Here is a 24,802-nt window from a genome sequence, read left to right as displayed (position 1 = left end):
GTATTTGTATTACAGCACCCTGAAGCACCACTGCATTATTTTATGTGCCATAGGAACTGCACAAAAAGAGATCTTAAAACTCTTTAGGGGCAGGAACTAAATTAAAGATAACATGTACGATGTGAGGGTCTGCACCTCTGGAACCTCTCCCTCTTCTTTGGAGGATCTCTGCTGGCCATAATAGGGTTAGAAGAATTGCCTAAGTCTCTAATAATTCTGAGGCCTGTATTGTTTCCTCATAGATGACAGAATATAGGCTTCCAGAGCCTGACATGGCTCAAGTCCTTTAACATTTGCAGGGTTTCATTATTATTAGAATCCTATCAAATTCACATTCCATTTTGGTCAATTACATGGACAATGGGTTTAAAAAATTGTAAATTTCATTATTTCAGACACTTAAATCTGAAGTTTCATGGTGTTGGTTGTAAGATTACTGGAGTAGGCCTGCAGGGAGGGTGATTGCAGTACTGCTACCCTTATTTTTGTGCAGCTACTGGCAGCAGTGCTGACTTCAGACCTGGGTGGCTGGAGAGTGGATGAGAACCCAGCTCTGAAGAATGGGTGGTATAGTTTGGTATTGCCACCCTTACATCTAGGCTGCGATCTGCACATCTGGGCACTTAGTTAGCACCCACCACTCTCTGGCTACCCATCTCTAATGGCAGCAGCACAGAAGCAAGGGCAGTAATACCCTATCATGCCATCCTTACTTCTGTGTTACAAAGTGGTGGGTTCTGACAAAGTGGGTGCTAACTCTACCTTCAGAACTAGTATTGCGTGGTATTGTCACCCTTAGTTCTGCATTGCTGCTGATGGAGCACTGCCTTCAGAGCTAGACACCTGGCCAACCGGTGCTGTCTGACTACCCACCTCTCAAGACAGCAAAGAAAGAGTAGCAATACCTGAACCCCCTAAAATAAATTTGTGAACCCTCTGCAACACCCTTTTCGATAAAGACTCCCAATTTGAGAAACTCTGTTGTCCCCACCAGCGTGAAGTCTGTGGACTGTAAAAACACATAATAAACCAGATTTCACAGGAGAGGAGCCCCATTGACTTTACCATATGGAAGACAGTGTTAGGTATGTCAAACTTCAGCTACTCAGTGGCTAGTGTTACACGCACCCCTACTGCCAGCAGCTTGATGCAAATGAGCAGTCTTGAAAATGCAAAGCGACTGCTCATTTACATATTCTAATAGATCATTTGCATATTCACAAGGAGTGAAGACATGGTTCTGCCAGCAAACACACCCTTTGTCAGCAGCCCCTTATTCCTGATTTTTTCCAGGGATAAGGGGCTGGCAACTGAAGGGTTTTTTGCCAGTAGAACCATGTCTTCACTGCTTGTTTTCTGCCGTGAATATACAAATGACCCACTCAAATATGCAAATTACAAGCCATATTGCATTCTACAGACTGCTCATTTGCATCAAGCTGCTGGCACTAGAGGTGAGTGTAGCACTAGCCAATGTGTGTAGCTGAAGGAGCCTGACAGTAAAGATAACTGTAGACAAGGCCTTAGATGTAGTTGGTAATTTAGTATTTGCATATCTCAGAACTGTCTGAGGAGTATGTCTTTCATTCAGAAGTCAACCTTTTTGCAGTCTTGTCCAGGAGTGTTCTCTTGGGTAGTCTCTGATGCTTATACATCTCATGGACAGGCACTGGATAGTTGTAAAAGTATTAAGCCTTCTTAAATATAACTGACAGCATCTATATCTGTAGTGAAGAATTGCTCTGAGGTGTGTATGACTGAAGCTACAGCACTCAGTGTTGAGAAAGTACCCCCGTCCAGACTGTGGAGGTGGACACTACTGATGCTTAACTTGAGGCAGGCTCCCCTGAACCTGAGCTTTGCCAGATGTAAAGAGAAGTTACTCACCGTAGTAACAATGGTTCTTCGAGATGTGTCCCCGTGGGTGCTCCACAATAGGAGTCGGGCTCGCCCGGTGCCGCAGATCGGAAACTTTCCAGTTTCTCCTGGATTGCGCATGCGCCGGCGCGCGCCGCTCCCTTGCACGTCCCCAGCCACGTGTGCAATCCGGTCCCCACCAGTTCCTTGACCAACCGCCTCGGATGCTCCTGAAAAACACTAAACAGACATCCAAAGCGGGGAGGATGGGCAGGTGGTGGAGCACCCACGGGGACACATCTCGAAGAACCATCGTTACTACGGTGAGTAACTTCTCTTTCTTCTACAAGTGTCCCTGTGGGTGCTCCACAATAGGTGACTACCCAGCAGTAACCCAAGTAAGGAGGTGGGTAATCGGTTTATGTGCAGCTGCCCCCGAAAGGACTGCTGTCGACAGACAGGTGTCCTCTTGGTATACCTGATGTAGTGCATAGTGTTTGGCGAAGGTGTCATAGGATGACCAGGTCGCCGCTCTACAGATGTCTTTTAACGCGATGCCCTTGAAAAAGGCTGTTGACGCCGCCACCGCCCTGGTGGAGTGAGCCCTAGGCGGGGCCAGCAAAAGAGTCTTTCGAAGTTCGTAGCACATTTTTATACAGGACACAATGTGCTTCGAGATTCTCTGTGAAGAGAGACCCTCTCCTTTTGACCTGGGAGCGAGAGAGACTAGAAGTCTGTCCGTTTTCCGGAAGGACTTAGTTCTGTCTATGTAAAAGGCCAACGCCCTCCTCACATCCAGGAGATGTAGGCGTGCCTCCTTGCTGGAGCTGTGAGGCTTTGGGTAAAACTATGGGTTCGTTAAGGTGGAACTCTGAAGAAACCTTCGGAACAAAGGCTGGGTGCAGCCATAAAGTTACTATCTCCTTTGAGAATACTGGGCAGGGTGGCGTTGCCATAACTGCTGCGAGCTCACTCACCCTGCGAGATGACGTAATTGCAAGGAGGAAGGTTGTTTTTATCGTAAGGAGACGTAGGGGAACTGAGGCTAATGGTTCAAAAGGTGGACCCGTTAGCATGCTGAGCACCAAGTCCAAGCCCCACGATGGTGGAAGTGGTTTCCAAGGGGGGTACAGGTTTACCAGCCCCTTCAGGAACCTGGTAACAATAGGATGGGCAAATACCGTGGGCCCTTCCCCTGCATGCCGAAAAGCAGATATAGCGGCGAGGTGAACTTTTAGCGAGGATAGGGAAAGCCCGCCCCTCTTGAGGTCCAATAAGTATTCTAGCATTACAGGTATAGGAACGTCAAGAGGAGCTAACTGCTTGGCGGAACACCATGCAGTGAATCGAGTCCATTTCTGTTTGTAGGTCTTTCTGGTGGAGGTCCTTCGGCTACTTTGCAGGACTTGTTGTACTCCCTCCGTACACGTACTTTCTAGGGAGCTGAGCCATGGATTAGCCATGCTTGTAGGCGCAGACCTTGGGTGTGTGGGTGCACTATGGACCCCTGGGCCTGCGTGAGTAGGTCCGGCACCACCGGAAGAGGGAGCGGTGGGCAGTCCGACATGCGCGGAAGCAAGGGGAACCATTGCTGTCGATCCCACGTTGGGACTACTAGAATCATGCGGGCTTTCTCCCTTCTGGCTTTCTGCAAGACCTTGTGGATGAGCACTGTGGGGGAAAACGCGTAAAGTAGGGGGGCCTTCCATGAGATCGCGAATGTGTCCCCCAGGGACTCCCGCCCCAATCCTGCCCTGGAGCAGTACTGGGGGCACTTCTTGTTGTGCTGAGTGGTAAACAGGTCAATCTGGGGAAACCCCCATGTGTGAAAGATCGGTCGTAGCAGATCGGAGCGGATCTGCCATTTGTGCGTGAGTGCGAAGCGCCTGCTCAGATGGTCTGCTTTCACGTTGTGAGTGCCCGGCAAATACGAGGCTTTCAACGTTATGTTGTTGGCGATGCACGAGTTCCACAGCCGGACTGCTTCCGCACATAGGGCATGGGATCGGGCTCCTCCTTGTCGATTTATATAAAACATGGTGGAGGTATTGTCTGTATTGATCCCAACTACTTTGCCCTGTATGTGGTCTCGAAAGTGTTTGCAGGCGTTGAACACTGCTCTGAGCTCCAGTATATTTATGTGCAGTGACTGCTCCGCAGGGGACCATAGTCCTTGCGTCACCTTGTCGCCAATGTGTGCTCCCCATCCTATGTGGGAAGTGTCGGTAGTAAGAAAGATAGAGATTTGTGGTTGGTGAAAGGGTACCCCTGTTAGCAGGTTCTCGGGGTTTACCCATTGCAGGGATCTGCGCACCTCTGTCGTGGGCGACACCACCCTGCGGACAGTGTGGGATGCCGGCTTGCAGACGCTTGCAAGCCAACGTTGTAGGCTGCGCATATGGAGTCCGGCATTCTGCACCACAAACGTCGCCGCCGCCATGTGGCCTAGCAGCTGCAAGCACATTAAGACCGGCACCGTGGGGCTGTATGTGATGACTTGCACCAGCGAACTGATGGCGCGAAAGCGGGCGTTGGGTAGATAGACCCTTGCTGTAATAGAGTTTATACGTGCCCCTATAAACTCTGTCTTGTGTGGGGTCGGTCTTTGACTTCACGAGGTTGATGACCAGGCCCTGCGAAGAAAATGTGTCTGCTGTTACGCGTATCATGCGTAGGACCTCTGCCTTCGAGGCCCCTTTCAATAGGCAGTCGTCCAGGTGTGGGAATATAAATACCCCCTGTCTGTGCAGGTAGGCTGACACCACTGCCAGGGTTTTGGTAAAGACTCTGGGGGCCGAGGAGAGGCCAAACAGCAGAACCTTGTACTGGAAATGCTCCTTGCTGACCATAAAACGGAGGAAGCGCCTGTGTGCCGGGTGGATTGTTATATGAAAATACGCATCTTGTAAGTCGAGGGCTGCAAACCAATCTCCATCGTCCAGTGCCGTGAGTATGGAGGCGACTGTGATCATCCGAAAACGTTGTTTGCACAAGTACCGGTTGAGGCCCCGAAGATCTAAGATGGGACTCCAGCCTCCTGTTTTCTTCTCTGTAAGGAAGTAGCGTGAATAAAAACCTTTCCCCTGGAATTGCTCCGGCACTCTTTCCACCGCCCCTATGAACATAAGATGGTCCACCTCCTGTTTGAGTCTCGCCTCGTGGGAAGCATCCCTGAGGTGGGGCCTGGGTGGAGGTCGTGGCGGTGGGAGCGACTGGAAGGGGATTGCGTAACCCGTGGCTATGATCTCCAGTACCCATTCGTCTGCAGTGATCTTTTGCCATTGGGGGTGGAACGGTCGGAGGCGATGATGGAACATTAGCTGGGAAAGGCATTGTGCAATGGTAGTGATAGTGCAGCCCTCGACCTGCCCATCAAACTTGTTGCCTTTGGGCCTGCCCCGAGGATGCGCGGCTTTGTTGAGAACGTCGCCTGGGAGTTCTATACTGTTGCTGCTGCTGCTGTCACCCTTGGTCGTAGCCCCGTTGGTACTGAGCATGCTGTGGTTGGTACGGGTATCATCTTTGCTGAGGGTAATACTTTTTCTTCCTATATAGAGGGGTATAAATACCCAGGGTTCTAAGTGTAGCTCTGGAGTCCTTACTGGAGTGGAGGACCGAGTCGGTTGAGTCTGCAAACAGCTTCTGCGTGTCAAAGGGAAGATCAACAATCTTCGCCTGCAGATCCCTCGGGATACCCGACGTCTGGAGCCAGGATTCTCTACGCATGACCACTGCTGCAGCTGTTGAGCGTGCCCCCGTGTCCGCCACGTCCAGGGCGATCTGGACTCCCGTCCTTGAAGCCGCGTAGCCCTCTTGTACAATCGCCTTTAGCACCGGCTTCTTATCTTCCGGAAGCGAATCCGTGAGAGAAGTAAGCCTGGAGTAATTGTCAAAATTATGGTTCGCTAGATGTGCTGCATAATTTGCCATTCTCAATAACAGGGTGGAGGAGGAATATACCTTTCTGCCAAACAGCTCTAGCTTCTTGGCATCTTTGTCTGAACCCCCGATTTGTACTGGGAAGTCTTTGATCTCTGCTGAGACGATTCTACCACCAGTGAGTTTGGTTGTGGGTGACTAAAGAGGAACTCCATGCCCTTCGCCGGGACGAAGTATTTCTTATCCGCTCTCTTGTTTATAGGTGGAGCGGAGGCCGGGGTCTGCCATATGGTAGTGGCTGACTCCATGATGGCTTCGTCAAGCAGGATAGCGATTTTGGATGAAGCCGGGGGTCTCAAATTTTTCAGGAGTTTGTGATGTTTCTCCTGTACCTCTGCCGTTTGGATGCCTTGCATGAAAGCCACCCTTTTAAACAGCTCCTGAAACTGTTTGAGGTCGTCTGGGGGAGCAACGTCCCCGGGGGCCGTGGCCTCGTCAGGGGAGGACGGGGAGGAACCACTAGGGTAAACCTCCCTCGAACTCTCAGGTTCTTGCGGCTGATGGTACACCCGCTCACTGGGGGCTTGCGAAGGAAAGTCTTGGGGTTCCAAAATTAACTCCCCTTGAGACAGCTGTGTTTCCATCCCCGGTCGGGAGGGTCCGCGGGGGTATTGGACGGCCGGGGGGGGGACCTGCCCCTAGGTGTATGCCTGGGGTGTCTGTGTCCAGCATGGTAAGAAGGACCATGGCAGCACGGGCACGGGTCCGGGGATGGAGACCTGGACCACTCTCGGGGTGCGTACCCCCGATGTCTGGGAAAGCGAGATCTCCGTGACGATTCAGACAATGGTGAAACTGGTTTGTGATAGTACTCCAAGGGATCCAATCCCAGAAAGGGCGAAGGTGGCCCAAGCCATGGTGACGCTGGTTAGAGGAACGGAGAAGGAGGCTGTGGATAGGCTAGTAGAGACCCAGATCTTCTGAGTGGCGTGTGCAGCATAAGGGGAGGGCTTGTTGATAGGAGCATTGCAGCCCTGTCCGGAGAAGGGCTGCGGTGCCGGGTTTTTGCTCTCGCCTTTCCCCTCCCCTGCGGGGCTGGCACTGCCCCCTCCTGTGCCGGGGATCTCAGCCCCACTGTCGGCGCCGCACTCGGCCCGCTCAGCTGCGGTACCGCGCAGATAACGTCCTCCGGTGCCTGCAGGCTCCTTGCCTGTTGGCCCTGCACCGCTGGTGCCGCAGGGATCAGTGCCGCCTGTGGCGGTGCCGCCGTTTCCGGTGCTTGCCTGGCCGCCGCTCTGAGTGCTGCGCATGCCGGCTGTTTGGTAATCGGAGGCTCAGCCTCTGCCACGTGTGCTGCTGCGCTGTCACTTGTTTGGGTATGTGGCTGGGGGCTGTGTGCTGCGCCCGTCCCGCTCGCTGAGACCGCCGGCAGGGATCAGGCTGGAGAGAGCTTCCTCCGTTTCTGCACCGAGGGGGTGAGGGAAACCGCCTTCCTTTTATGGAGCCCAGGGGGTCCCTCTGGTTGAGGCCTCTCCGGCACTTCAGGCTGGAGAGCCTTATCAAACAGGAGCATTTTCAGCCGCATTTCTCTGTCTTTCCTGGCCCTGGCTGTGAGCTTAGCACAATGGGAACACTTCTGGGTAATGTGTGATTCCCCCAGGCACTGAATGCATTCACTATGCCCATCGGAGGCCGGCATAGCTTCGCGGCAGGACTCACACTTTTTAAAGCCTGAAGAGGACATTGTGGTGAGTCTTTATGCTGTTAATAGGGCACTTAGCACTGAATTTGTGCCTGTTTACCCTTTGCAGGCACCAGCCTGCAGCGGTAGGAGGCCTACTGGCCTTCACGTCCACGCGTCTTCTCCGCTCCTCTCTCTCTTTTTATTATTATTATTTTTTTTTTTTTTTACTCTCTTGCTTTCTCTCTTGTCTCTCTTGTCCTTTTTTTTGGAAAGAAAAAACAACAATTTACATGAAAAAAACTCTAGCTAGTCTGACTCTGGCCGTAGCCTGAGCGGATTCCGTCTGCAGCCGATGGCAGTTGAGAAGGAACTGGCGGGGACTGGATCGTGCACGTGGCTGGGGACGTGGTGCAAGGGAGCGGCACGCGCCGGCACATGCGCGATCCAGGAGAAACTGCTGGAAAGTTTCCGATCTGTGGCGCCGGGCGAGCCCGACACCTATTGTGGAGCACCACGGGGACACTCGTAGAAGAACTGAATGGCTCCTACAAGCCTTTGATGATGCCAATCAAGCAGGGACCAATGCACATATGTCTAGGGATTTGCAAGACTTCTCATGCACTATTCTCCATTGGCATTCCAAGGCACAGTAATCTCTTGACAGTCGTGTTAACCCAAGACATGCACAACTTGATAGCGCATATCTCGAGGGTTTACTGTATTAGGCATCCACTGGAGGAGCTCCTAGTTTTCTGGCTGGACCAGAACCGCCTCATCAAGAGAAAAGCAGAAAAATCACATTTTCCTGTTTAATTTCCTGGACCTGAAGACATGATTGTATGCTGGATCAGCTGGGCTTCCTGGTGGTCTACAGAGGAAGACAGCTGGGGTCTAGGGGCTGTGAGCAACTAGACCTGCTGCTCACAAACAGGGAAGAACTAGTAGGAGAAATAGAAGTGGGTGGAAACCTGGGATGCAGCAACCATGAGATTGTAGATTTCAGGATCCAGACAAAAGAAAGTAAGGTGAGCAGTAATATATAGACCCTTGATTTCAGAAGAGCAGATTTTGACTCCCTAAGAGAACAGATGAGCAGGATCCCTTGGGAAACAAAGATGAAGGCATAGGAACAAAACTATCCTGCTGCATAGTAAGAAATGCAAACATAGTAGGCAACCAGCTTGGCTTAACAGGGAAATCCTTAGTCAGCTTAAACTTAAAAAGGAGACATACAAGAAATGGAAATGTGGACAGTTGACTAAGGAGTAGTATAAACATACAGCTCAAGAATGCCCACGAGTAATCAGGAAAGTGAAAGCACAACCGGAATTGCAGCTGGCAAGGGATGTGAAGAACAGGAAGGGTTTCTACAGGCATGTTAACAATAAATGGGTTATCAGAGAAGGTGTGGGGCCATAACTGGATGAGGGAGGTAACCTAGTGACAGATGATGTAGGAAAAGCTGAAGTACTCAATGCTTTTTTTGCCTCAGTCTTCATGGACAATGTCAACTTCCACATGACAGTCCTAGACAATGCAGTATGGGAAGGTGGAGGGCAGCCATCTATGGGGAAGGAACAAGTTCTGAGCTATCTAGAAAAATTAGAGGTGCACATGTCCGTGGGTCTGGATTTAATGCACCCCAGGGTACTGAGGGAATTGGCACAGGTCATTGCTGAACCTTTGGCCATTATCTTTGAAGACTCTTGAAGATCGGGGGGAGATCCTGGGTGACTGGAAAAAGGCAAATTTAGTGCCCAACTTTAAAAAGGAAAGAAAGACAATCCAGAGAACTATAGACCGGTCAGTATTACCTCAGTCAGGAAAAAAATGGAGGGAATCCTCAAGGAATCCATTTTGGAGCACTTGGAAGAGGGGAAAATGATCAAAAGTAGCCAACATGGATTCACCAGGGGCAAATCCTGCCTGACCAATCTGATTAGTTTCTATGACAAGGTAACAGGCTCTGTGGACATAGGGAAGTCAGTGGATGTGATAGACCTTGACTGCAGCAAACCTTTTGATATGGTCTCCCACAACGTTCTTGTCCATAAGTTAAGGAAACATGGATTGGATCCTTGGGACTATAAAATGGATAGAAAGCTGGCTTGATGGTCAGGCCCAACGGGTAGTGGTCAATGGCTCAGTATTTGGATGGCGGTTGGTTTCAAGCGAAGTGCTGCAACGTTTGGTTCTGGGGCCGGTTTTGTTCAACATCTTTATTAATGACCTGGATGAGAGACTGGATTGCACCCTCAGCAAGTTTGCAGATGACACAAAACTAGGGGGTAGAGGTAGATATGTTGGCAGGCAGAGAAAGAATCCAGAGTGATCTGGATAAATTGGAGGACTGGGCCAAAAGAAATCTGATGCAGTTCAACAAGAAGTGCAGAGTCCTGCACCTGGGGCAGAAGAATCCCAAGCACTGTTATAGGCTGGGGACCAACTGGCTCAGCAGCAGTACGATGGAAAGGGACTTAGAGGTTATGGTGGATGAAAGGCTGGATATGAGTAAACAGTGTGCCCTTCTAGCCAAGAAGGCTAACATCATATTAGGGTGCATTAGGAGGAGCATTTTGAACAGATCTAGAGAAGTAGTTATTCCCCTCTATTTGGCACTGGTGAGGCTACATCTGGAATATTGTGTCTAGTTTTGGTCCCCCCAGTATAAAAAGGATGTGGATTTGCTGGAGTAGGTTCAGCAGAGGGCAACAAATATGATTAAGGGGCTGTAGCACAAGTCCTATGAGGACAGTCTGAGGGATTTGGGCTTGTTTAGTTTACAGAAGAGAAGACTTTGGGGTGATTTAATAGCAGCCTTCAACTTCCTGAAGGGGAGCTCTAAAGAGGAGGGTGAGAAACTGTTTTCAGTGGTGTCAGAGGGTAGAACAAGGAGTAATGGTCTGAAGTTAAAGAGGGAGAGTTGTAGGTTGGATATTAGAAAAAATTACTTCACCAGAAGGGTGGTGAAGCATTGGAATGCATTGCCTAGGGAGGTGGTGGATTCTCTATCCCTCGAGGTTCTTAAGTCCTGGCTTGACAAGGTCCTGGCTGGGATGACTTAGTGCGGGTTGATCCTGCTTGAAGCAGGGGGTTGGACTAGATGACCTCCTGAGGTCCCTTCCAGCCCTATCATTCTGTAAAATCAGAGGACAGAGCCTTTCTCTTGGGATGCACCCCTTAAGTGTCCCAGCATGGCCATAAGGGATAATGGAATAGTTGTACAGGCCATGCAGAATACCATGGGGATTGTTCCTGTCAAAAAATGAAAATGCCCTCTCGTCGAAGTGTCCTAGTATTCAGTTTCCTCTGACATCTGTGGTTGCAAGACAGAAGGGTGATTGTGATTGCCCTGCCTTTTGGACCTTTGGTCTTCAGAGCAAGGTATACAAAGCATGGCATGACCCTGACACTGCTATTCAAACAATTCTGACTTGGGTGCATGCACAGCAGAATTGGAATATGTGCGGATAATCACTTGAAGAAAAAATAAGTTATAAACAATTTTCAAAGGATTGGTAGAATGAAAAGTTGAAATTCAGCTGTAACTGCCAGGGGTTCAACTAATCACCACGAAAACAGTGTCATTTGGGAAAGCTGCAGAAAGCACACCAAGCTTTCCTTCAGGATATACTTTACACTTTCTATATTAACAACTGAATTTTTTTTTGCCATTTGTATAGTGGCATCAGTGTGTAGGTTACAGATGAATTTTAGCATGCATGTTGTTAGTTTTAGGTCATACAATGCTACTTCTAGTAAAGACTTGGGCTTCATCTAAATGCTTCCATCAAGAAAGGACTAGGATTTATACATACCTTTTGAGGTAAGTGTGATTTGAAGACTGACTATGAAAAAGGAATTATTAGAATGAATAATTATGTTGTTCTGTCACAAAGACAGCAGAAAAAGCAAAAAGAACGTAATCAGTGTACCAAAAAATTAAAGGATTATGGAACAAACACAAATGTTGTAGTTGATCTAGGTATTTACTGACTAATTCTACAAACTTGAATTTCAGTATAAAAAGCTTGTTTGGTAACATACTGGTTTCACATTAATACACCTTGTGGAAACTAACGGAGTTTACCTGATCACATTTATGGACTTAGTTATCATTTTCATTAAACTGCCTGAAAGCGGAGGAAGGTCTGCAATGGACTCCAGTGGTGCAAGTTCTTCTGCATTTGAAGCCTAAAAGGAAGACAGCTCAAATTCAAAATAAATACAGAAGCATATAATATTTTTTCAAGGAAAAAACAAAAACAAAAACAAAAACCAGAATTTTAGCAACGACATAAACTGAATACATGTTTAGGTTATTGAAAGAAACATTGAAATGTATTTTCTTAGATCACCTCAGAAAAGCACCTCATAATTTAACTCAGTAGTGTCAAAATAAACAAAAACAAGGTTTGATTGAAAAGATTAAAACTTTTAACCAAATATATGGCATTTACATGAAAGGAAGTAACTAATTTTACACAGTTGATCTTTAGCAAAAACGCCCTTTAAGCTATATTCATCATCATCATCATCATCATCAATAACCGTGGACTAGCGCCCATTGGTGTCTGATGCCTCTCTCATCCATCTTTCCCTGTCTAGTGTGGAGTGGCTTAGTTTCTATAGACTAGCCCTGCACCAATCTACTATACTATTACCCATTCTACGTGGGGTCTGCCTCTCCTATCTGAACCGTCTATTATGCCAAATACGAGGGTCTTGATTTTTCATTCGTTGTTCATTTTGTAAATATGCCCAAATAGTTGTAGCTTCCATTTTATAACCTTCTGCAGCAGCTCTTTCACCTGTATCTTTCCACATAATTTCTCATTGGTGACCTTCTCCACCCACCCTATTCTCAGAATCTTTCTATAACAGCTCCTTTTGAACGCCAATATTCTTCTTTTCACATCTTTCGTTATCACCCATGTCTCACATCTGTATAACATGTTGCTGAATTCACACGTTTTCAGGACACACAGCTTCGTTCCTAAGCAAATTGCTTTGCTTTTCCAGATCTTACCCATTGCCTTCAAATTTGCTCTTGCTTTCGCTATTCTAGTCGCTATTTCCTTCTTACAGTATAGATCATACGTTATGGTACTCCCAGTTATGTGAGCTTCTCTACATTTTCTAGTTCAATACAATTGATTCTGATCTTCCTTCCTATTTCCTTATCTCCAAATACCATTGTTTTTGTTTTATTGATGTTCATAATCAGTCTATACCGCTTCCCTTCTCCGTTTAGCATCTGCATCATTTTTGCTAGCTTCTCCTCATCTTCCTCAATGACAACTATATCATCCACGAACCTCAAGTTGTTAATTCTTTTTCCGTGCACAGATATCCCTTCTCTCTCTTCCTTGATCTTGTCCATCGCTCTCCCCGATGTGCGATGAAAGTATTCGGCGAGATTGGATCTCCTTGTCTCATACCTCTACTTGTTTTAAATCAGCTTCCCAACTCCCCGCATATTCTCACCACTGCCTCCACACTGTCATTGATATCCTTCAACAACCGTATCAATCTGCTATACAACACTCTGTATGACTCCAACACTGCTCAGGTCACTTTCTTATCTCTACTGTCAAATGCCTTTTGAAAATTGATGAAGCTAATTAGCATTTATAAAGGTGGCAGCTCATACACATGGAAGATGTTACATAAAAATTACCATTCTGTCTATAAGTATATGTATTAGATCAGTAGTTCTCAAATCTTTTATTAAGGTGACCCACCTGTTGCATTCTCCCTCTTTTGGGAACTCACTATCATACTCTTAGTCCAGCCCCTTTTGTGTCTCAGCCCTGTGCTACCCTCTCTCTCCCCCGCTTCTTGGCCCTCCATTCTCCCATTCTTACTATTCTGCTGTCCAGGAGAAGTGAGAGTAGTATGGACAAGTGTGTGTGATGCTAGACAACCATCCGTGAACCCCTCCAGGCTCCTAGCCTTCTTTGATTGATTTGATTTAAAGGTTGAACATTTAGTATAATAAAATAAACTACAAAAGATTGTTTCAACTTTTTACCTTTCGCAGTTTGTGACTTATCTCAACCACTACTGCAGCTAGGAGAGTAGACAGTACACCTCGGTGAACTGCTGGACAAGATGAATGCCAGCACTGGACTGTGTGTATGAATTCTCCAAGAGGCATTTGAATAGAATAAATCAACTAAAATAAATAAAATATAGATCAGTTACATCATTTCCACTTTGGGAGCATTTTAGTGTAGTTAAAAAGCCAGCAGTCAGGAGTTCTCAAACTTCCATAGAGTTGATTACATCTTAATACAGACTCTCAGGAACTGTCTCTCTCCCATTTGCTATCACAGAACACTTGTATAGCAACTACTTACCTCAAAAACGAATGTTAGGAAAATATTTAATGTATTTTGGCTGTTTATGGAGCAATTTACCAACCCAGAATAAGGAAGAGATCTAGGTTTATGCGAGCAGTTAGGTCTCCATGAATTTATCTCCTTTAGAATGTACTCAAATGCTTAAAAATTTGAAAGAAAATCCCCAACAGCACTAGAGGTAAAAGCTTGGACCCTAAGGCTATGGGTACCTTTGAGAAGTGATACTATTATCCCCTGCCAATGTAGACACACATACATTAGCTCTGCTCAAGATAGCAGGCTAAAACCAGCATTCTAGCTAAGGTGACATGGATAGTACCTTAGGCTAGATGCCTAAAGTGATCATCCATTCAGACTACTCAAATATGTATTTGGATGGCTAGCCCAAAGCTTCTGACCATACTACTTTCCATGCTGCTATTTTTAGCAAGTAGACTTGAGCACAGCTAGTGCCAGTGTGCCTGTGAGCTGGGAATCACAGCTCCCAGCTCAAATGCAGACTTAGTTTAAGGGAGATAGACAAAATATTCTTTCCATTCAGAATTTTCTCCAAGATTGATTGAAGGCATCCAAGATTTCCTGGCTCTGACCAATGATTTCAACACCAGGAAGGGAATATCCTGGGAAACTTCCAGAAAATTCTGTTTCTGGAAAGAAAGTAGGTTTTGGAAGACTTTGATACCACTCTTTTGGGCAAAAAAGAACAGTTGTAAACCGCACATCGAGGCCCAGGGAGTTAGAGATGGAACGAAGGATTGAACCTGAGATAACAGCTGTCTGTCCTCAGCAGGAGGTTACTTGTGACATTGAAAGAATGTTCATAAACCAGGCCTACCAGAACCAGAGAAGGTATAGAGGGAGGAAGCAGCCACTAATCTGAATCTTGATGGTTCTTTCCTCTCATCCAGCACTCAGCCCATTCTCTCATCTCATACCAAACCTACTGCACTATCAGTCTGATTCAGTATACACATTGCTGGCAGCCACATCATGGGGAAAAAGAGAAGTTATTCACCTGTAGTAACGATGGTTGTTCGAGATGTGTCCCCGTGGGTGCTCCACAGTAGGTGTCGGGCTCGCCCCGGCGCCGCAGCTCGGAAAATGTTCAGCAGTCTCCGTCGGGTCGCGCATGCACCGATGCGCGTCGGCTCTTCGCGCGCTTACAGTCACGTGTGCGATCCGGTCCCCACCAGTTCCTGATCAACCGATGCGGATGCCCCTAAAAAACACACAAGCAGAGCTCCGAAGTGGGGAGGAACGGGTGGGTAGTGGAGCACCCACGGGGACACATCTCGAAGAACCATCGTTACTACAGGTGAGTAACTTCTCTTTCTTCTTCGAGTGGTCCCCGTGGGTGCTCCACAGTAGGTGACTACCCAGCAGTAACCCCCCCTGAAAAAGGAGGTGGGTACCCGGTTTATGCGCAGCTTGCCCGTGAAAAGACTGCTGTCGACAGGCGTGTATCCTCATCAAGCATCCTGTGCATGGCGTAGTGCTTGGCGAAGGTGTCATAGGAAGACCATGTCGCCGCTCTGCAGATATCTCTCAGCACGATGCCTTTGAAGAAGGCTGTTGACGCCGCCATTGCCCTAGTAGAGTGGGCTCTTGGCGGAACTGGCAGAGGAGTCTTGCGACTCTCGTAACACAGTCTTATGCAAGACACAATGTGATTTGAAATCCTCTGCAAAGATAGCGCTTCTCCTTTTGACCTGGATGCAATGGACACCAGGAGTCTGTCCGTTTTCCGGAAAGGTTTAGTTCTATCGATGTAGAAGGCCAGTGCCTTTCTTACGTCAAGTAAGTGCAACCGTGCCTCTTCATTTGAGTTGTGAGGCTTAGGATAGAACGAGGGCAGCACTATTGGTTCGTTGATATGAAAATCTGAAGAGACCTTCGGAAAGAGAAGTTACTCACCGTAGTAACAATGGTTCTTCGAGATGTGTCCCCGTGGGTGCTCCACAATAGGTGTCGGGCTTGCCCGGCGCCGCAGATCGGATCTTCCAAGCAGTTTCTGCTGGACCGCGCATGCGCCGGCGCGCGCCGCTCCCTTGCGCGCTCCTGGCCATGTGCGAGATCCGGTCCCCGCCAGTTCCTCGACCAACCGCCTCGGGTGCCCCTGCAAAACACTAACAGACATCCGAAGCGGGGAGGATGGGCGGGTAATGGAGCACCCATGGGGACACATCTCGAAGAACCACCGTTACTACGGTGAGTAACTTCTCTTTCTTCTTTGAGTGTCCCCGTGGGTGCTCCACAATAGGTGACTACCCAGCAGTAACCCAAGACAGGAGGTGGGTAATCGGATTATGTGCAGCTTGTCCCCGAGAGGACCGCTGTAGAGAGACGGGTATCCTCTTGGAATACCCTGTGAAGGGCGTAATGTTTGGCGAAGGTGTCATAGGATGACCAGGTCGCCGCTCTGCAAATGTCTTTTAACGCAACGCCCTTGAAAAAGGCTGTTGATGCCGCCACCGCCCTAGTGGAATGAGCCCTGGGAGTGGCCGATAAAGGAGTCTTTTTGAGCTCGTAGCACATTTTTATGCAGGATACAATGTGCTTTGAGATTCTCTGTGAGGAGAGACCTTCTCCTTTCGATTTGGGAGCGAGGGAGACTAGGAGTCTATCCGTTTTCCGGAAGGACTTGGTCCTGTCTACGTAGAAGGCTAGCGCCCTCCTCACGTCCAGGAGGTGTAGGCGCGCCTCTTCGTTGGAGTTATGAGGCTTTGGATAAAACGAGGGTAGAACAATAGGTTCGTTAATGTGAAACTCGGAAGAAACTTTGGGAACAAAGGCTGGATGCAGCCGTATGGTTACCGCCTCGTTGGAAAAAACAGTGCAGGGTGGCGTTGCCATGACTGCCGCGAGCTCGCTCACCCTACGAGCTGACGTAATTGCAAGAAGAAAGGTCGTCTTTATTGTAAGGAGGCGGAGGGGGACCGTAGCCAAGGGCTCGAACGGTGGTCCCATTAGCGTGGTAAGCACCAGGTCCAAGTTCCACGAAGGTGGAATCGGTTTCCGAGGGGGGTATAGGTTTACCAACCCTTTGAGGAACCTGGTAACCATAGGGTGGGCGAACACCGTGTGCCCTTCCTCCTCGTGTCTGAACGCCGAGATGGCGGCAAGGTGGACCTTCAACGAGGATAGCGAGAGTCCTCCTCTCTTGAGGTCCAGTAAATACTCTAGTATTGTAGGTATAGGCACCAAAAGGGGGGCCAGCTGTTTGGTAGAACACCACGCCGTGAAGCGAGTCCATTTCTGCTTGTAGGTCTTCCTGGTGGAAGTCCTCCTGCTACCTTCTAGGACTTGCTGTACTTCCACTGTGCATGTGCTCTCTAGGGAGCTGAGCCATGGATTAACCATGCTTTCAGTCGCAGGCTTTGGGGGTGCGGGTGCACTATGGACCCCTGGGCTTGCGTGAGCAGATCCGGCGCCACCGGAAGAGGCATCGGTGGACGGTCCGACACGCGCAGGAGTAGGGGGAACCATTGTTGTCGATCCCACGTTGGGGCTATCAGGATCATCCGGGCCCTTTCCCTCCTGGCTTTCTGCAAGACTTTGTGGATCAGCACTGTGGGAGGAAACGCATAAAGCAGGGGGCCCCTCCACGGGATCGCGAACGCGTCCCCCAGGGACCCCCATCCCAGTCCTGCCCTGGAGCAGAATCGTGGGCACTTCTTGTTGTGCTGAGTGGCAAACAGGTCTATCTGGGGAAAACCCCATGCGTGGAAGATCGGCCGTAGCAGATCGGGACGGATCTGCCACTCGTGTGTGAGTGCAAAACGCCTGCTCAGCTGGTCTGCCTTCACATTGTGCGCACCTGACAAGTATGAGGCTTTCAAGAGTATATTGTTGGCGATGCACCAGTTCCATAAGCGGATTGCTTCCGCGCATAAGGCACGGGATCGAGCTCCTCCTTGCCTGTTTATATAAAACATGGTGGAGGTATTGTCTGTACTGATCCTGACGACTTAGCCTTGTATATGGTCTCGAAAGTGTCTGCAGGCGTTGAACACTGCTCTGAGCTCCAGTATATTTATGTGTAGTGACTGTTCCGTGGGTTACCACAGTCCTTGAGTCACCTCTTCGCCCATGTGTGCTCCCCACCCTATGAGGGAGGCATCTGTAGTGAGAAAAACCGATATTTGCGGCTGGTGGAAGGGTACCCCTGTTAGCAGGTTCCTGGGGTTTACCCACCATTGCAGGGATTTGCGCACCCCCGCTGTGGGCGACACCACCCTGTGAACAGTGTGTACTGCTGGTTTGTATACACTCGCCAGCCAGTGCTGCATGCTGCGCATGTGTAACCTGGCGTTCTGTACTACGAACGTCGCCGCTGCCATGTGGCCCAGCAGCTGTAAGCACGTCAAGACCGGCACCGTAGGGCTGAAGGTGATGACCTGCACGAGGGAGCCGATGGCCCGAAAGCGAGCCTCTGGTAGATATACTCTCGTTGTAACCGAGTTTATGCGAGCCCCTATGAACTCTATGTCCTGTGTGGGGTCTATTTTTGATTTTGCCAGATTGATAACCAGGCCGAGTGAAGAGAACGTGTTTGCTGTGACGCGCATCATGCGCAGAACCTCCCCCTTCGAGGCCCCTTTGAGCAGGCAGTCGTCCAGATACGGGAAAATAAATACCCCCTGTCTGTGCAGGTAGGCTGACACCACTGCCAAGGTCTTGGTGAAGACTCTGGGGGCCGAGGAGAGGCCAAACGGTAGGACCTTGTATTGGAAGTGTTCATTGCCTACCATGAACCGGAGGAATCGCCGGTGAGCCGGGTGGATAGTTATGTGGAAGTACGCGTCTTGTAAATCGAGGGCTGCGAACCAGTCTCCATCATCCAGTGCTGTAAGGATGGAGGCGATTGTGATCATCCGAAAACGTTGCTTGCGCAGGTACCGGTTGAGGCCGCGAAGGTCTAAGATGGGCCTCCAGCCTCCTGTCTTTTTCTCCGTGAGGAAGTATCTGGAGTAGAACCCTTTCCCTTGCAGTTGCTCCGGCACTCTTTCCACTGCCCCTATGAGCATGAGATGGTCCACCTCCTGCCTGATCCTCGCTACATGGGAGGCCTCCTGGAGGTGGGGCTTGGGTGGAGGTCGTGAGGGTGGGAGCAACTGGAAGGGGATGGCGTACCCCATGGCTATGATCTCCAGCACCCATTTGTCTGTGGTGATCCTTTGCCACTGGTCGTAGAATGGTCGGAGGCGATGGTGGAATAGTCGCTTCGGATGACCTTGTGCGATGGTAGTGATGGCGCAGCCCTGGATCTGTATGTCAAACTTGTGGCCTTTGGCCCCGCCCCGAGGACGCACGGCTCTGTTGTGAACGTTGCCTGGGAGTTCTGTACTGCTGGTGCTGTTGATGTCGCCCTTGCTCGTAACCCCTGTGGTACTGGGGGCACTGTTGCTGGTACTGGTACCGTCTTTGTTGAGGGTAGTACCTTTTCTTTGTGTATGGAGGGGTGTAAATCCCCAGGGTCCTGAGTGTGGCTCTTGAATCTTTACTGGAATGAAGGACCGAGTCAGTTGATTCAGCAAACAGCTTCTGAGAGTCGAAGGGAAGGTCAACTATCTTCGCCTGCAGATCCCTCGGTATACCCGAAATCTGGAGCCAGGACTCCCTTCACATCACCACTGCCGTTGCTGTGGAACGTGCTGCTGTGTCCGCAATGTCCAGGGTGATCTGAACTCCCGTCCTCGAGGCCGTGTAGCCTTCTTGCACTATGGCCTTGAGCACCGGCTTTTTGTCCTCTGGAAGCGAGTCCATGAGGGAGACTAACCTGGAATAGTTGTCGAAATTATGGTTCGCTAAGTGCGCTGCGTAATTTGCCATTCGCAACGTTAAGGTGGAGGAGGAGTAGACCTTTCTGCCGAACAGCTCTAGCTTCTTGGCATCTTTGTCTGTTCCCCCTGTCCTGAATTGAGATGTCTTTGATCTTTGTTGCGACGACTCCACCACCAAGGAATTTGGCTGTGGGTGGCTGAACAGGAACTCCATGCCCTTCGCCGGCACGAAGTATTTCTTATCCGCTCTCTTTTGGACAGTAGGAATAGTCGCAGGGGTCTGCCATATCGTAGTGGCGGACTCTAAGATCGCTTCATCAAGCGGTATTGCTACCCTGGAGGAGGCCGGAGGTCTCAAATTTTTGAGGAGCTTATGGTGTTTCTCTTGCACCTCTGCTGTCTGGATGCCTTGCGTGAAGGCCACCCTCTTAAACAGCTCTTGAAACTGTTTGAGATCGTCCGGAGGATGGACGTCCCCCGGGGCCGTAGCCTCGTCCGGGGAGGAGAGCGAGGAACCGCTGGGGTACGTCTCTCTGGCCCCTTCCGGTTCCTGTTGGTGATGGTACACCCTCTCACTAGAGGTTTGCGAGGGAAAATCTCGGGGTTCCATGACCAGTCCCCCCTGAGATGCTTGAGTCTCTGTCCCCGGTCGCGATTGCCCTTGGGGGTACGAGATCGTCTGTGGGGATCTTTCCCTAGTAGATTGCCGATGGTGTCTATGCCCCGCATGGTAGGGGCGACCATGGCAGTATAGGCACTGTTCTTGGGAAGGTGACCTAGACCACTCCCTTGGTGTATACCCTCTGCGTCTGGGGGAGGGAGATCGTCGAGACACTGGAGAGAGCGATTTTGCATAATAGTCCAGCGGTTCAAACCCCAGGAAGGCTGAAGGTGGTCCCAGCCAGGGTGAGGCTGGTTGCAAAAATGGAGAAGGGGGCTCCGGGTAGGCTAGGGGGGACCCCTGCCTTCTGGTTGGAGTCTGCAACATAAGCGGAGGGCTGTGAGAAAGCAACTCCACAGCCCTGTGCGGAGAGGGGCTGCAATGCCTCCTCTTGTCTGCAGCCTTCCCCCTCCCTTGAGGGCGTAACTCTGCCCCCTGACATACAGGGGATCCCGGCCCCGTCCGCACCGTGCTCGGCACGCTCGAGGGCGGTGCCGCACGTGCGGTGTCCTCCGGTGCCTGCAGGCTGCGTGCCTGCGCTCTCTGCACCGCCGGTTCCCCGGGGGTTGGTGCCGCTGCCTGCGGTGCCGCCGGTACCGGCGCTTGTTTAGCCGCCGCCCTGCCTGCGGTGCGGGGCGGCTGGCTGATTATCGGAGGCTGAGCCGCTTCCACGTGGCTCTCCGTGCCGCCGCCGATCAGCTGTTGCTGCGGCTGGGGGCTGCTCGCTCCTCCCGTCCCGCTCGCTGTTGCTGCCGGCAGGGATCGGGCCGGGGAGACTTTCCTCCGTTTTTGCGCTGATGGGGTGAGGGAGGCAGCTTTCCTTTTATGGGCCCCGGAGGGTCCCTCCTGCTGCGGCCGCTCCGGCACGTCTGGCTGGAGGGCCTTGTCGAAAAGCAGCATTTTAAGCCGCATCTCCCTGTCTCTCCTTGCTCTGGCTGTTAATTTAGCACAGAAGGAGCATTTCTGTGCAACATGGGACTCCCCAAGGCACCTTATGCATAGACTGTGCCCATCAGACGCTGGCATTGCCTCTCGGCAGGACTCACATTTTTTAAATCCTGAAGAGGACATTGTTGGTGAGTCTTTCAGTTGTTAAATGGGTACTTAGCACCTTCTCTGTGCTGTTTTCCCCTTCTGATGGCCTGCCGCAGCAGGAGGGCTGATGGCCCTATGCTCCTGGCCTCCGGCGCTTGTTACTGGGACTGGATTGAAGCTGTCCCGCTTGTAGTTTGTTTGTTGTTTTTTTTTGAAAAATAACAACCGGCTAACTTGCAGTAGCCTAAGTACTTGAAAAAAACTTTAAAGAAAAACAGTTAAAGTCATTGAATACGCTACTTGGCCTTAGCATAGTTCGGATTCCGTCTGCAGCCGACAGCGGTTAAGAGGAACTGGCGGGGACCGGATCGCGCACGTGGCGAGGAGCGCGCAAGGGAGCGGCGCGCGCCGGCGCATGCGCGGTCCGGCAGAAACTGCTTGGAAGATCCAATCTGCGGCGCCGGGCAAGCCCGACACCTATTGTGGAGCACCCACGGGGACACTCGAAGAAGAACAAAGGCTGGGTGTAATCGTAAGACCACCGCTTCTTTTGAGAAGATCGTGCAGGGTGGTGTGGACATTATGGCCGCGAGGTCACTCACTCTGCGAGCTGACGTGATTGCCAGGAGGAAAGCCGTTTTAATGGTAAGTAGTCGGAGGTGGACCGTAGCCAATGGTTCAAAGGGCGGTCCCGAGAGGGTATGGAGAACTAGGTCTAAACTGCATGACGGCGGTATTGGTTTCCGAGGGGGGTACAGGTTCACCAACCCCTTTAGGAAACGCAAGACAACAGGATGGGCAAATGTGGTTGATGCATCCTCTTCATGCTGAAACGCTGATATAGCCGCCAGATGCATCTTTATAGAGGATAGCGAAAGTCCGTTTTGTTTGAGTTGTAGCAAATAATCCAGAATCGTAGGTATGGTGGTGTCCTGGGGTATTAGTTGCCTGGAGGAACACCATTCGGAAAAACGCGACCATTTGTGCTGATAAGTCTTTCTGGTTTAAGTTCTCCGACTATATTCAAGGACTTGTTGTACTCCCTCTGAGCATGTAGTCTCTAAGGCGCTTAGCCATGGATTAGCCATGCTTGTAGCCGAAGTCTCTTCGGGTGCGGGTGCAGTATTGATCCCCAAGCCTGAGAGAGAATGTCTGGTACTGTTGATAGGGGAAATGGCTGATGTTGAGCCATGCGCAAGAGCAATGGGAACCACTGTTGTCGGTCCCAGGTTGGGACTATGAGTATCATGCGTGCTCTCTCTCTTCTGGTCTTCTCCAAGACCTTGTGTATAAGTGTCGTGGGAGGGAACGCATAAAGTAGAGGGCCCTTCCACGGGATCATGAAGGCGTCCCCCAAAGACCCGTGTCCCATGCCCGCTCTGGAGCAGTATTGGGGACGTTTCTTGTTTTCTCGGGTGGTGAACAAGTTGATTTGGGGAAAACCCCATCTGCGGAACACTTGGTGGAGTAGGTCTGGATGGATCTGCCACTCGTGAGTGGGCGCAAAGTGTCTGCTGAGTTGGTCCGCCTTGACGTTGTGGACCCCCGGTAGGTAAGAAGCCTTTAGGGTTATATTGTTGGCGATGCACCAGTTCCAGAGCCGGACCGCCTCCGCGCAAAGCGTACGAGACCTGGCTCCCCCGTCGGTTTATATAAAACATGGTGGTGGTGGTGTCGGTATTCATGCTGACTATTTTTCCACGCAGATAATTATGAAAATGCCTGCACACATTGAACACTGCCCTGAGCTCTAATATGTTTATGTGCAGTGTCTTCTCCGCGGGGGACCATAATCCTTGAGTGGTTTTGTTGTCCATGTGAGCTCCCCACATCCCATATGGGAGGCATCTGTTGTAATGAACACCGTAATTTGCGGTTGGCGGAAGGGCACCCCTGTTAGGAGATTCTTGGGGTTTCCCCACCATGTTAGCAAGCTTCATGCCTCTGTTGTAAGTGACACCCTCTTGTGGACGGTGTGGATTGAGGGTTTGTATACGGTTGCCAACCAATGCTGCAATCCTCGCATATGCAGCCTGGCATTTTGCACCACAAACGTGGTGGTTGCCATATGCCCCAACAGTTGTAAGCACGTGAGAACTGGAACAGTGGGGCTGTACGTTAGTAGTTGTACGAGAGATTCGATGGCACGAAAACGAGCCTCGGGTAAATACACCCTTGATGTGACTGAGTCTATCGGAGCCCCTATAAACTCTATATTTTGCGTGGGGTCGGTCTTTGATTTTGAGAAATTGATGATGAGGCCCAGTGAGGTAAATGTGTTTGTGGTGATGTGTATCATCCATAATACCTCCTCCCGGGAAGTTCCCTTTAGCAGGCAATCGTCCAGGTACGGGAAAATGAAAACTCCCTGTCTGTGTAGGTATGCTGACACCACCGCTAAGGTCTTGGTGAAGACTCTGGGTGCTGAAGAGAGTCTGAATGGGAGGACTCTGTACTGGAAATGATCCGTACCCACAAGGAACCGGAGGAAAATGCCTGTGGGCTGGATGAATTGTGATATGAAAATACGCATCCTGTAAGTCGAGGGCTGCAAACCAATCGCCATGGTCAAGTGCCGTGATTATTGAAGCCATCGTAGTCATTTTGAAGCGCTGTTTGCGTAGGTACTGGTTCAGTGCGCGTAGATGCAAAATGGGTCTCCACCCTCCTGTCTTCTGCTCCGTCAGGAAATACCTGGAGTAGAACCCTTTGCCTTGAAATTGTTCCAGTACTCTCTCCACCGCCGCTATGAATAGGAGGTGGTCCACCTCCCGCCTTAATTCCGGTAGGTGAGAGGGGTCTCTGAGCATGGGTGCGGTGGGAGGATTTGGTGGAGGTAAAGACTGGAAGGGGATCGTGTATCCCGTGTTTACGATCTCCAATACCCACTTGTCCGACGTGATGCTTTTCCATTGTGGGTAAAATGGCTTGAGTCGGTGATGGAACATGTACTGAGATTGGCACTGAGGTACGGTCTTGGCTTCGCGGCCCTCGACATATCCGTCAAACTTGCTGTCTTGCACTTTGCCCTGCGGAGGCGCTGCCCTGCTGAGGCCGGCGCCTAGGGCCCTTATAATGTGTTTGTTGATGACGTCCCTGATCATACCCCCATTGAAATTGGGTATGTTGCTGTTGGTAACCATAACAGCGTTGCTGAGGATAAAATTTCTTCCTTCTGAACAGTGGGGTATATATCCCCAAAGTCCGAAGTGTCGCTCTGGAATCTTTGCTGGAGTGTAGGACTGAGTCGGACGATTCAGCAAACAATTTTATTTTGTCGAAGGGGAGGTCTGCAATTTTGACCTGTAACTCCTTTGGAATGCTGGATGCGTGAAGCCATGACTCTCTCCGCATTACCACTGCAGTGGCCACGGCGCGGGCCGCTGTGTCCACCACATCCAGTGCAATCTGCACGCCTGCTCGAGAAGCCGCGTAGCCCTCTTGCACAATTGCTTTAAGAGTTGGCCTTTTTTCCCCTGGAAGGAAGTCCATGAGGGCAGTAAGCTTGGAATAATTGTCGAAATTGTAATTCAACAAA

General features: G+C 50.1%; 1 protein-coding gene across 1 annotated transcript in view; it reads right to left on the bottom strand.

The window, feature by feature from the left end:
- The window catches only part of NCAPG2 (non-SMC condensin II complex subunit G2), a 106,978-nt gene that overhangs the window by 7,622 nt on the left and 74,554 nt on the right, over positions 1–24,802 (bottom strand). Inside the window, exons 24-25 of the mRNA XM_074986294.1 lie at positions 13,455–13,598; positions 11,511–11,614 (exon numbers count right to left, since the gene is read on the bottom strand). Of these exons, the coding sequence (XP_074842395.1) occupies positions 11,511–11,614; positions 13,455–13,598 (248 nt within the window). The remainder of the gene's footprint in view (positions 1–11,510; positions 11,615–13,454; positions 13,599–24,802) is intronic.

This window comes from Carettochelys insculpta, chromosome 2, assembly GCF_033958435.1.
Source record: "Carettochelys insculpta isolate YL-2023 chromosome 2, ASM3395843v1, whole genome shotgun sequence".
In the NCBI taxonomy this organism is placed as follows: domain Eukaryota; kingdom Metazoa; phylum Chordata; order Testudines; family Carettochelyidae; genus Carettochelys; species Carettochelys insculpta.
This window is presented reverse-complemented; position numbering and strand designations above follow the sequence as displayed.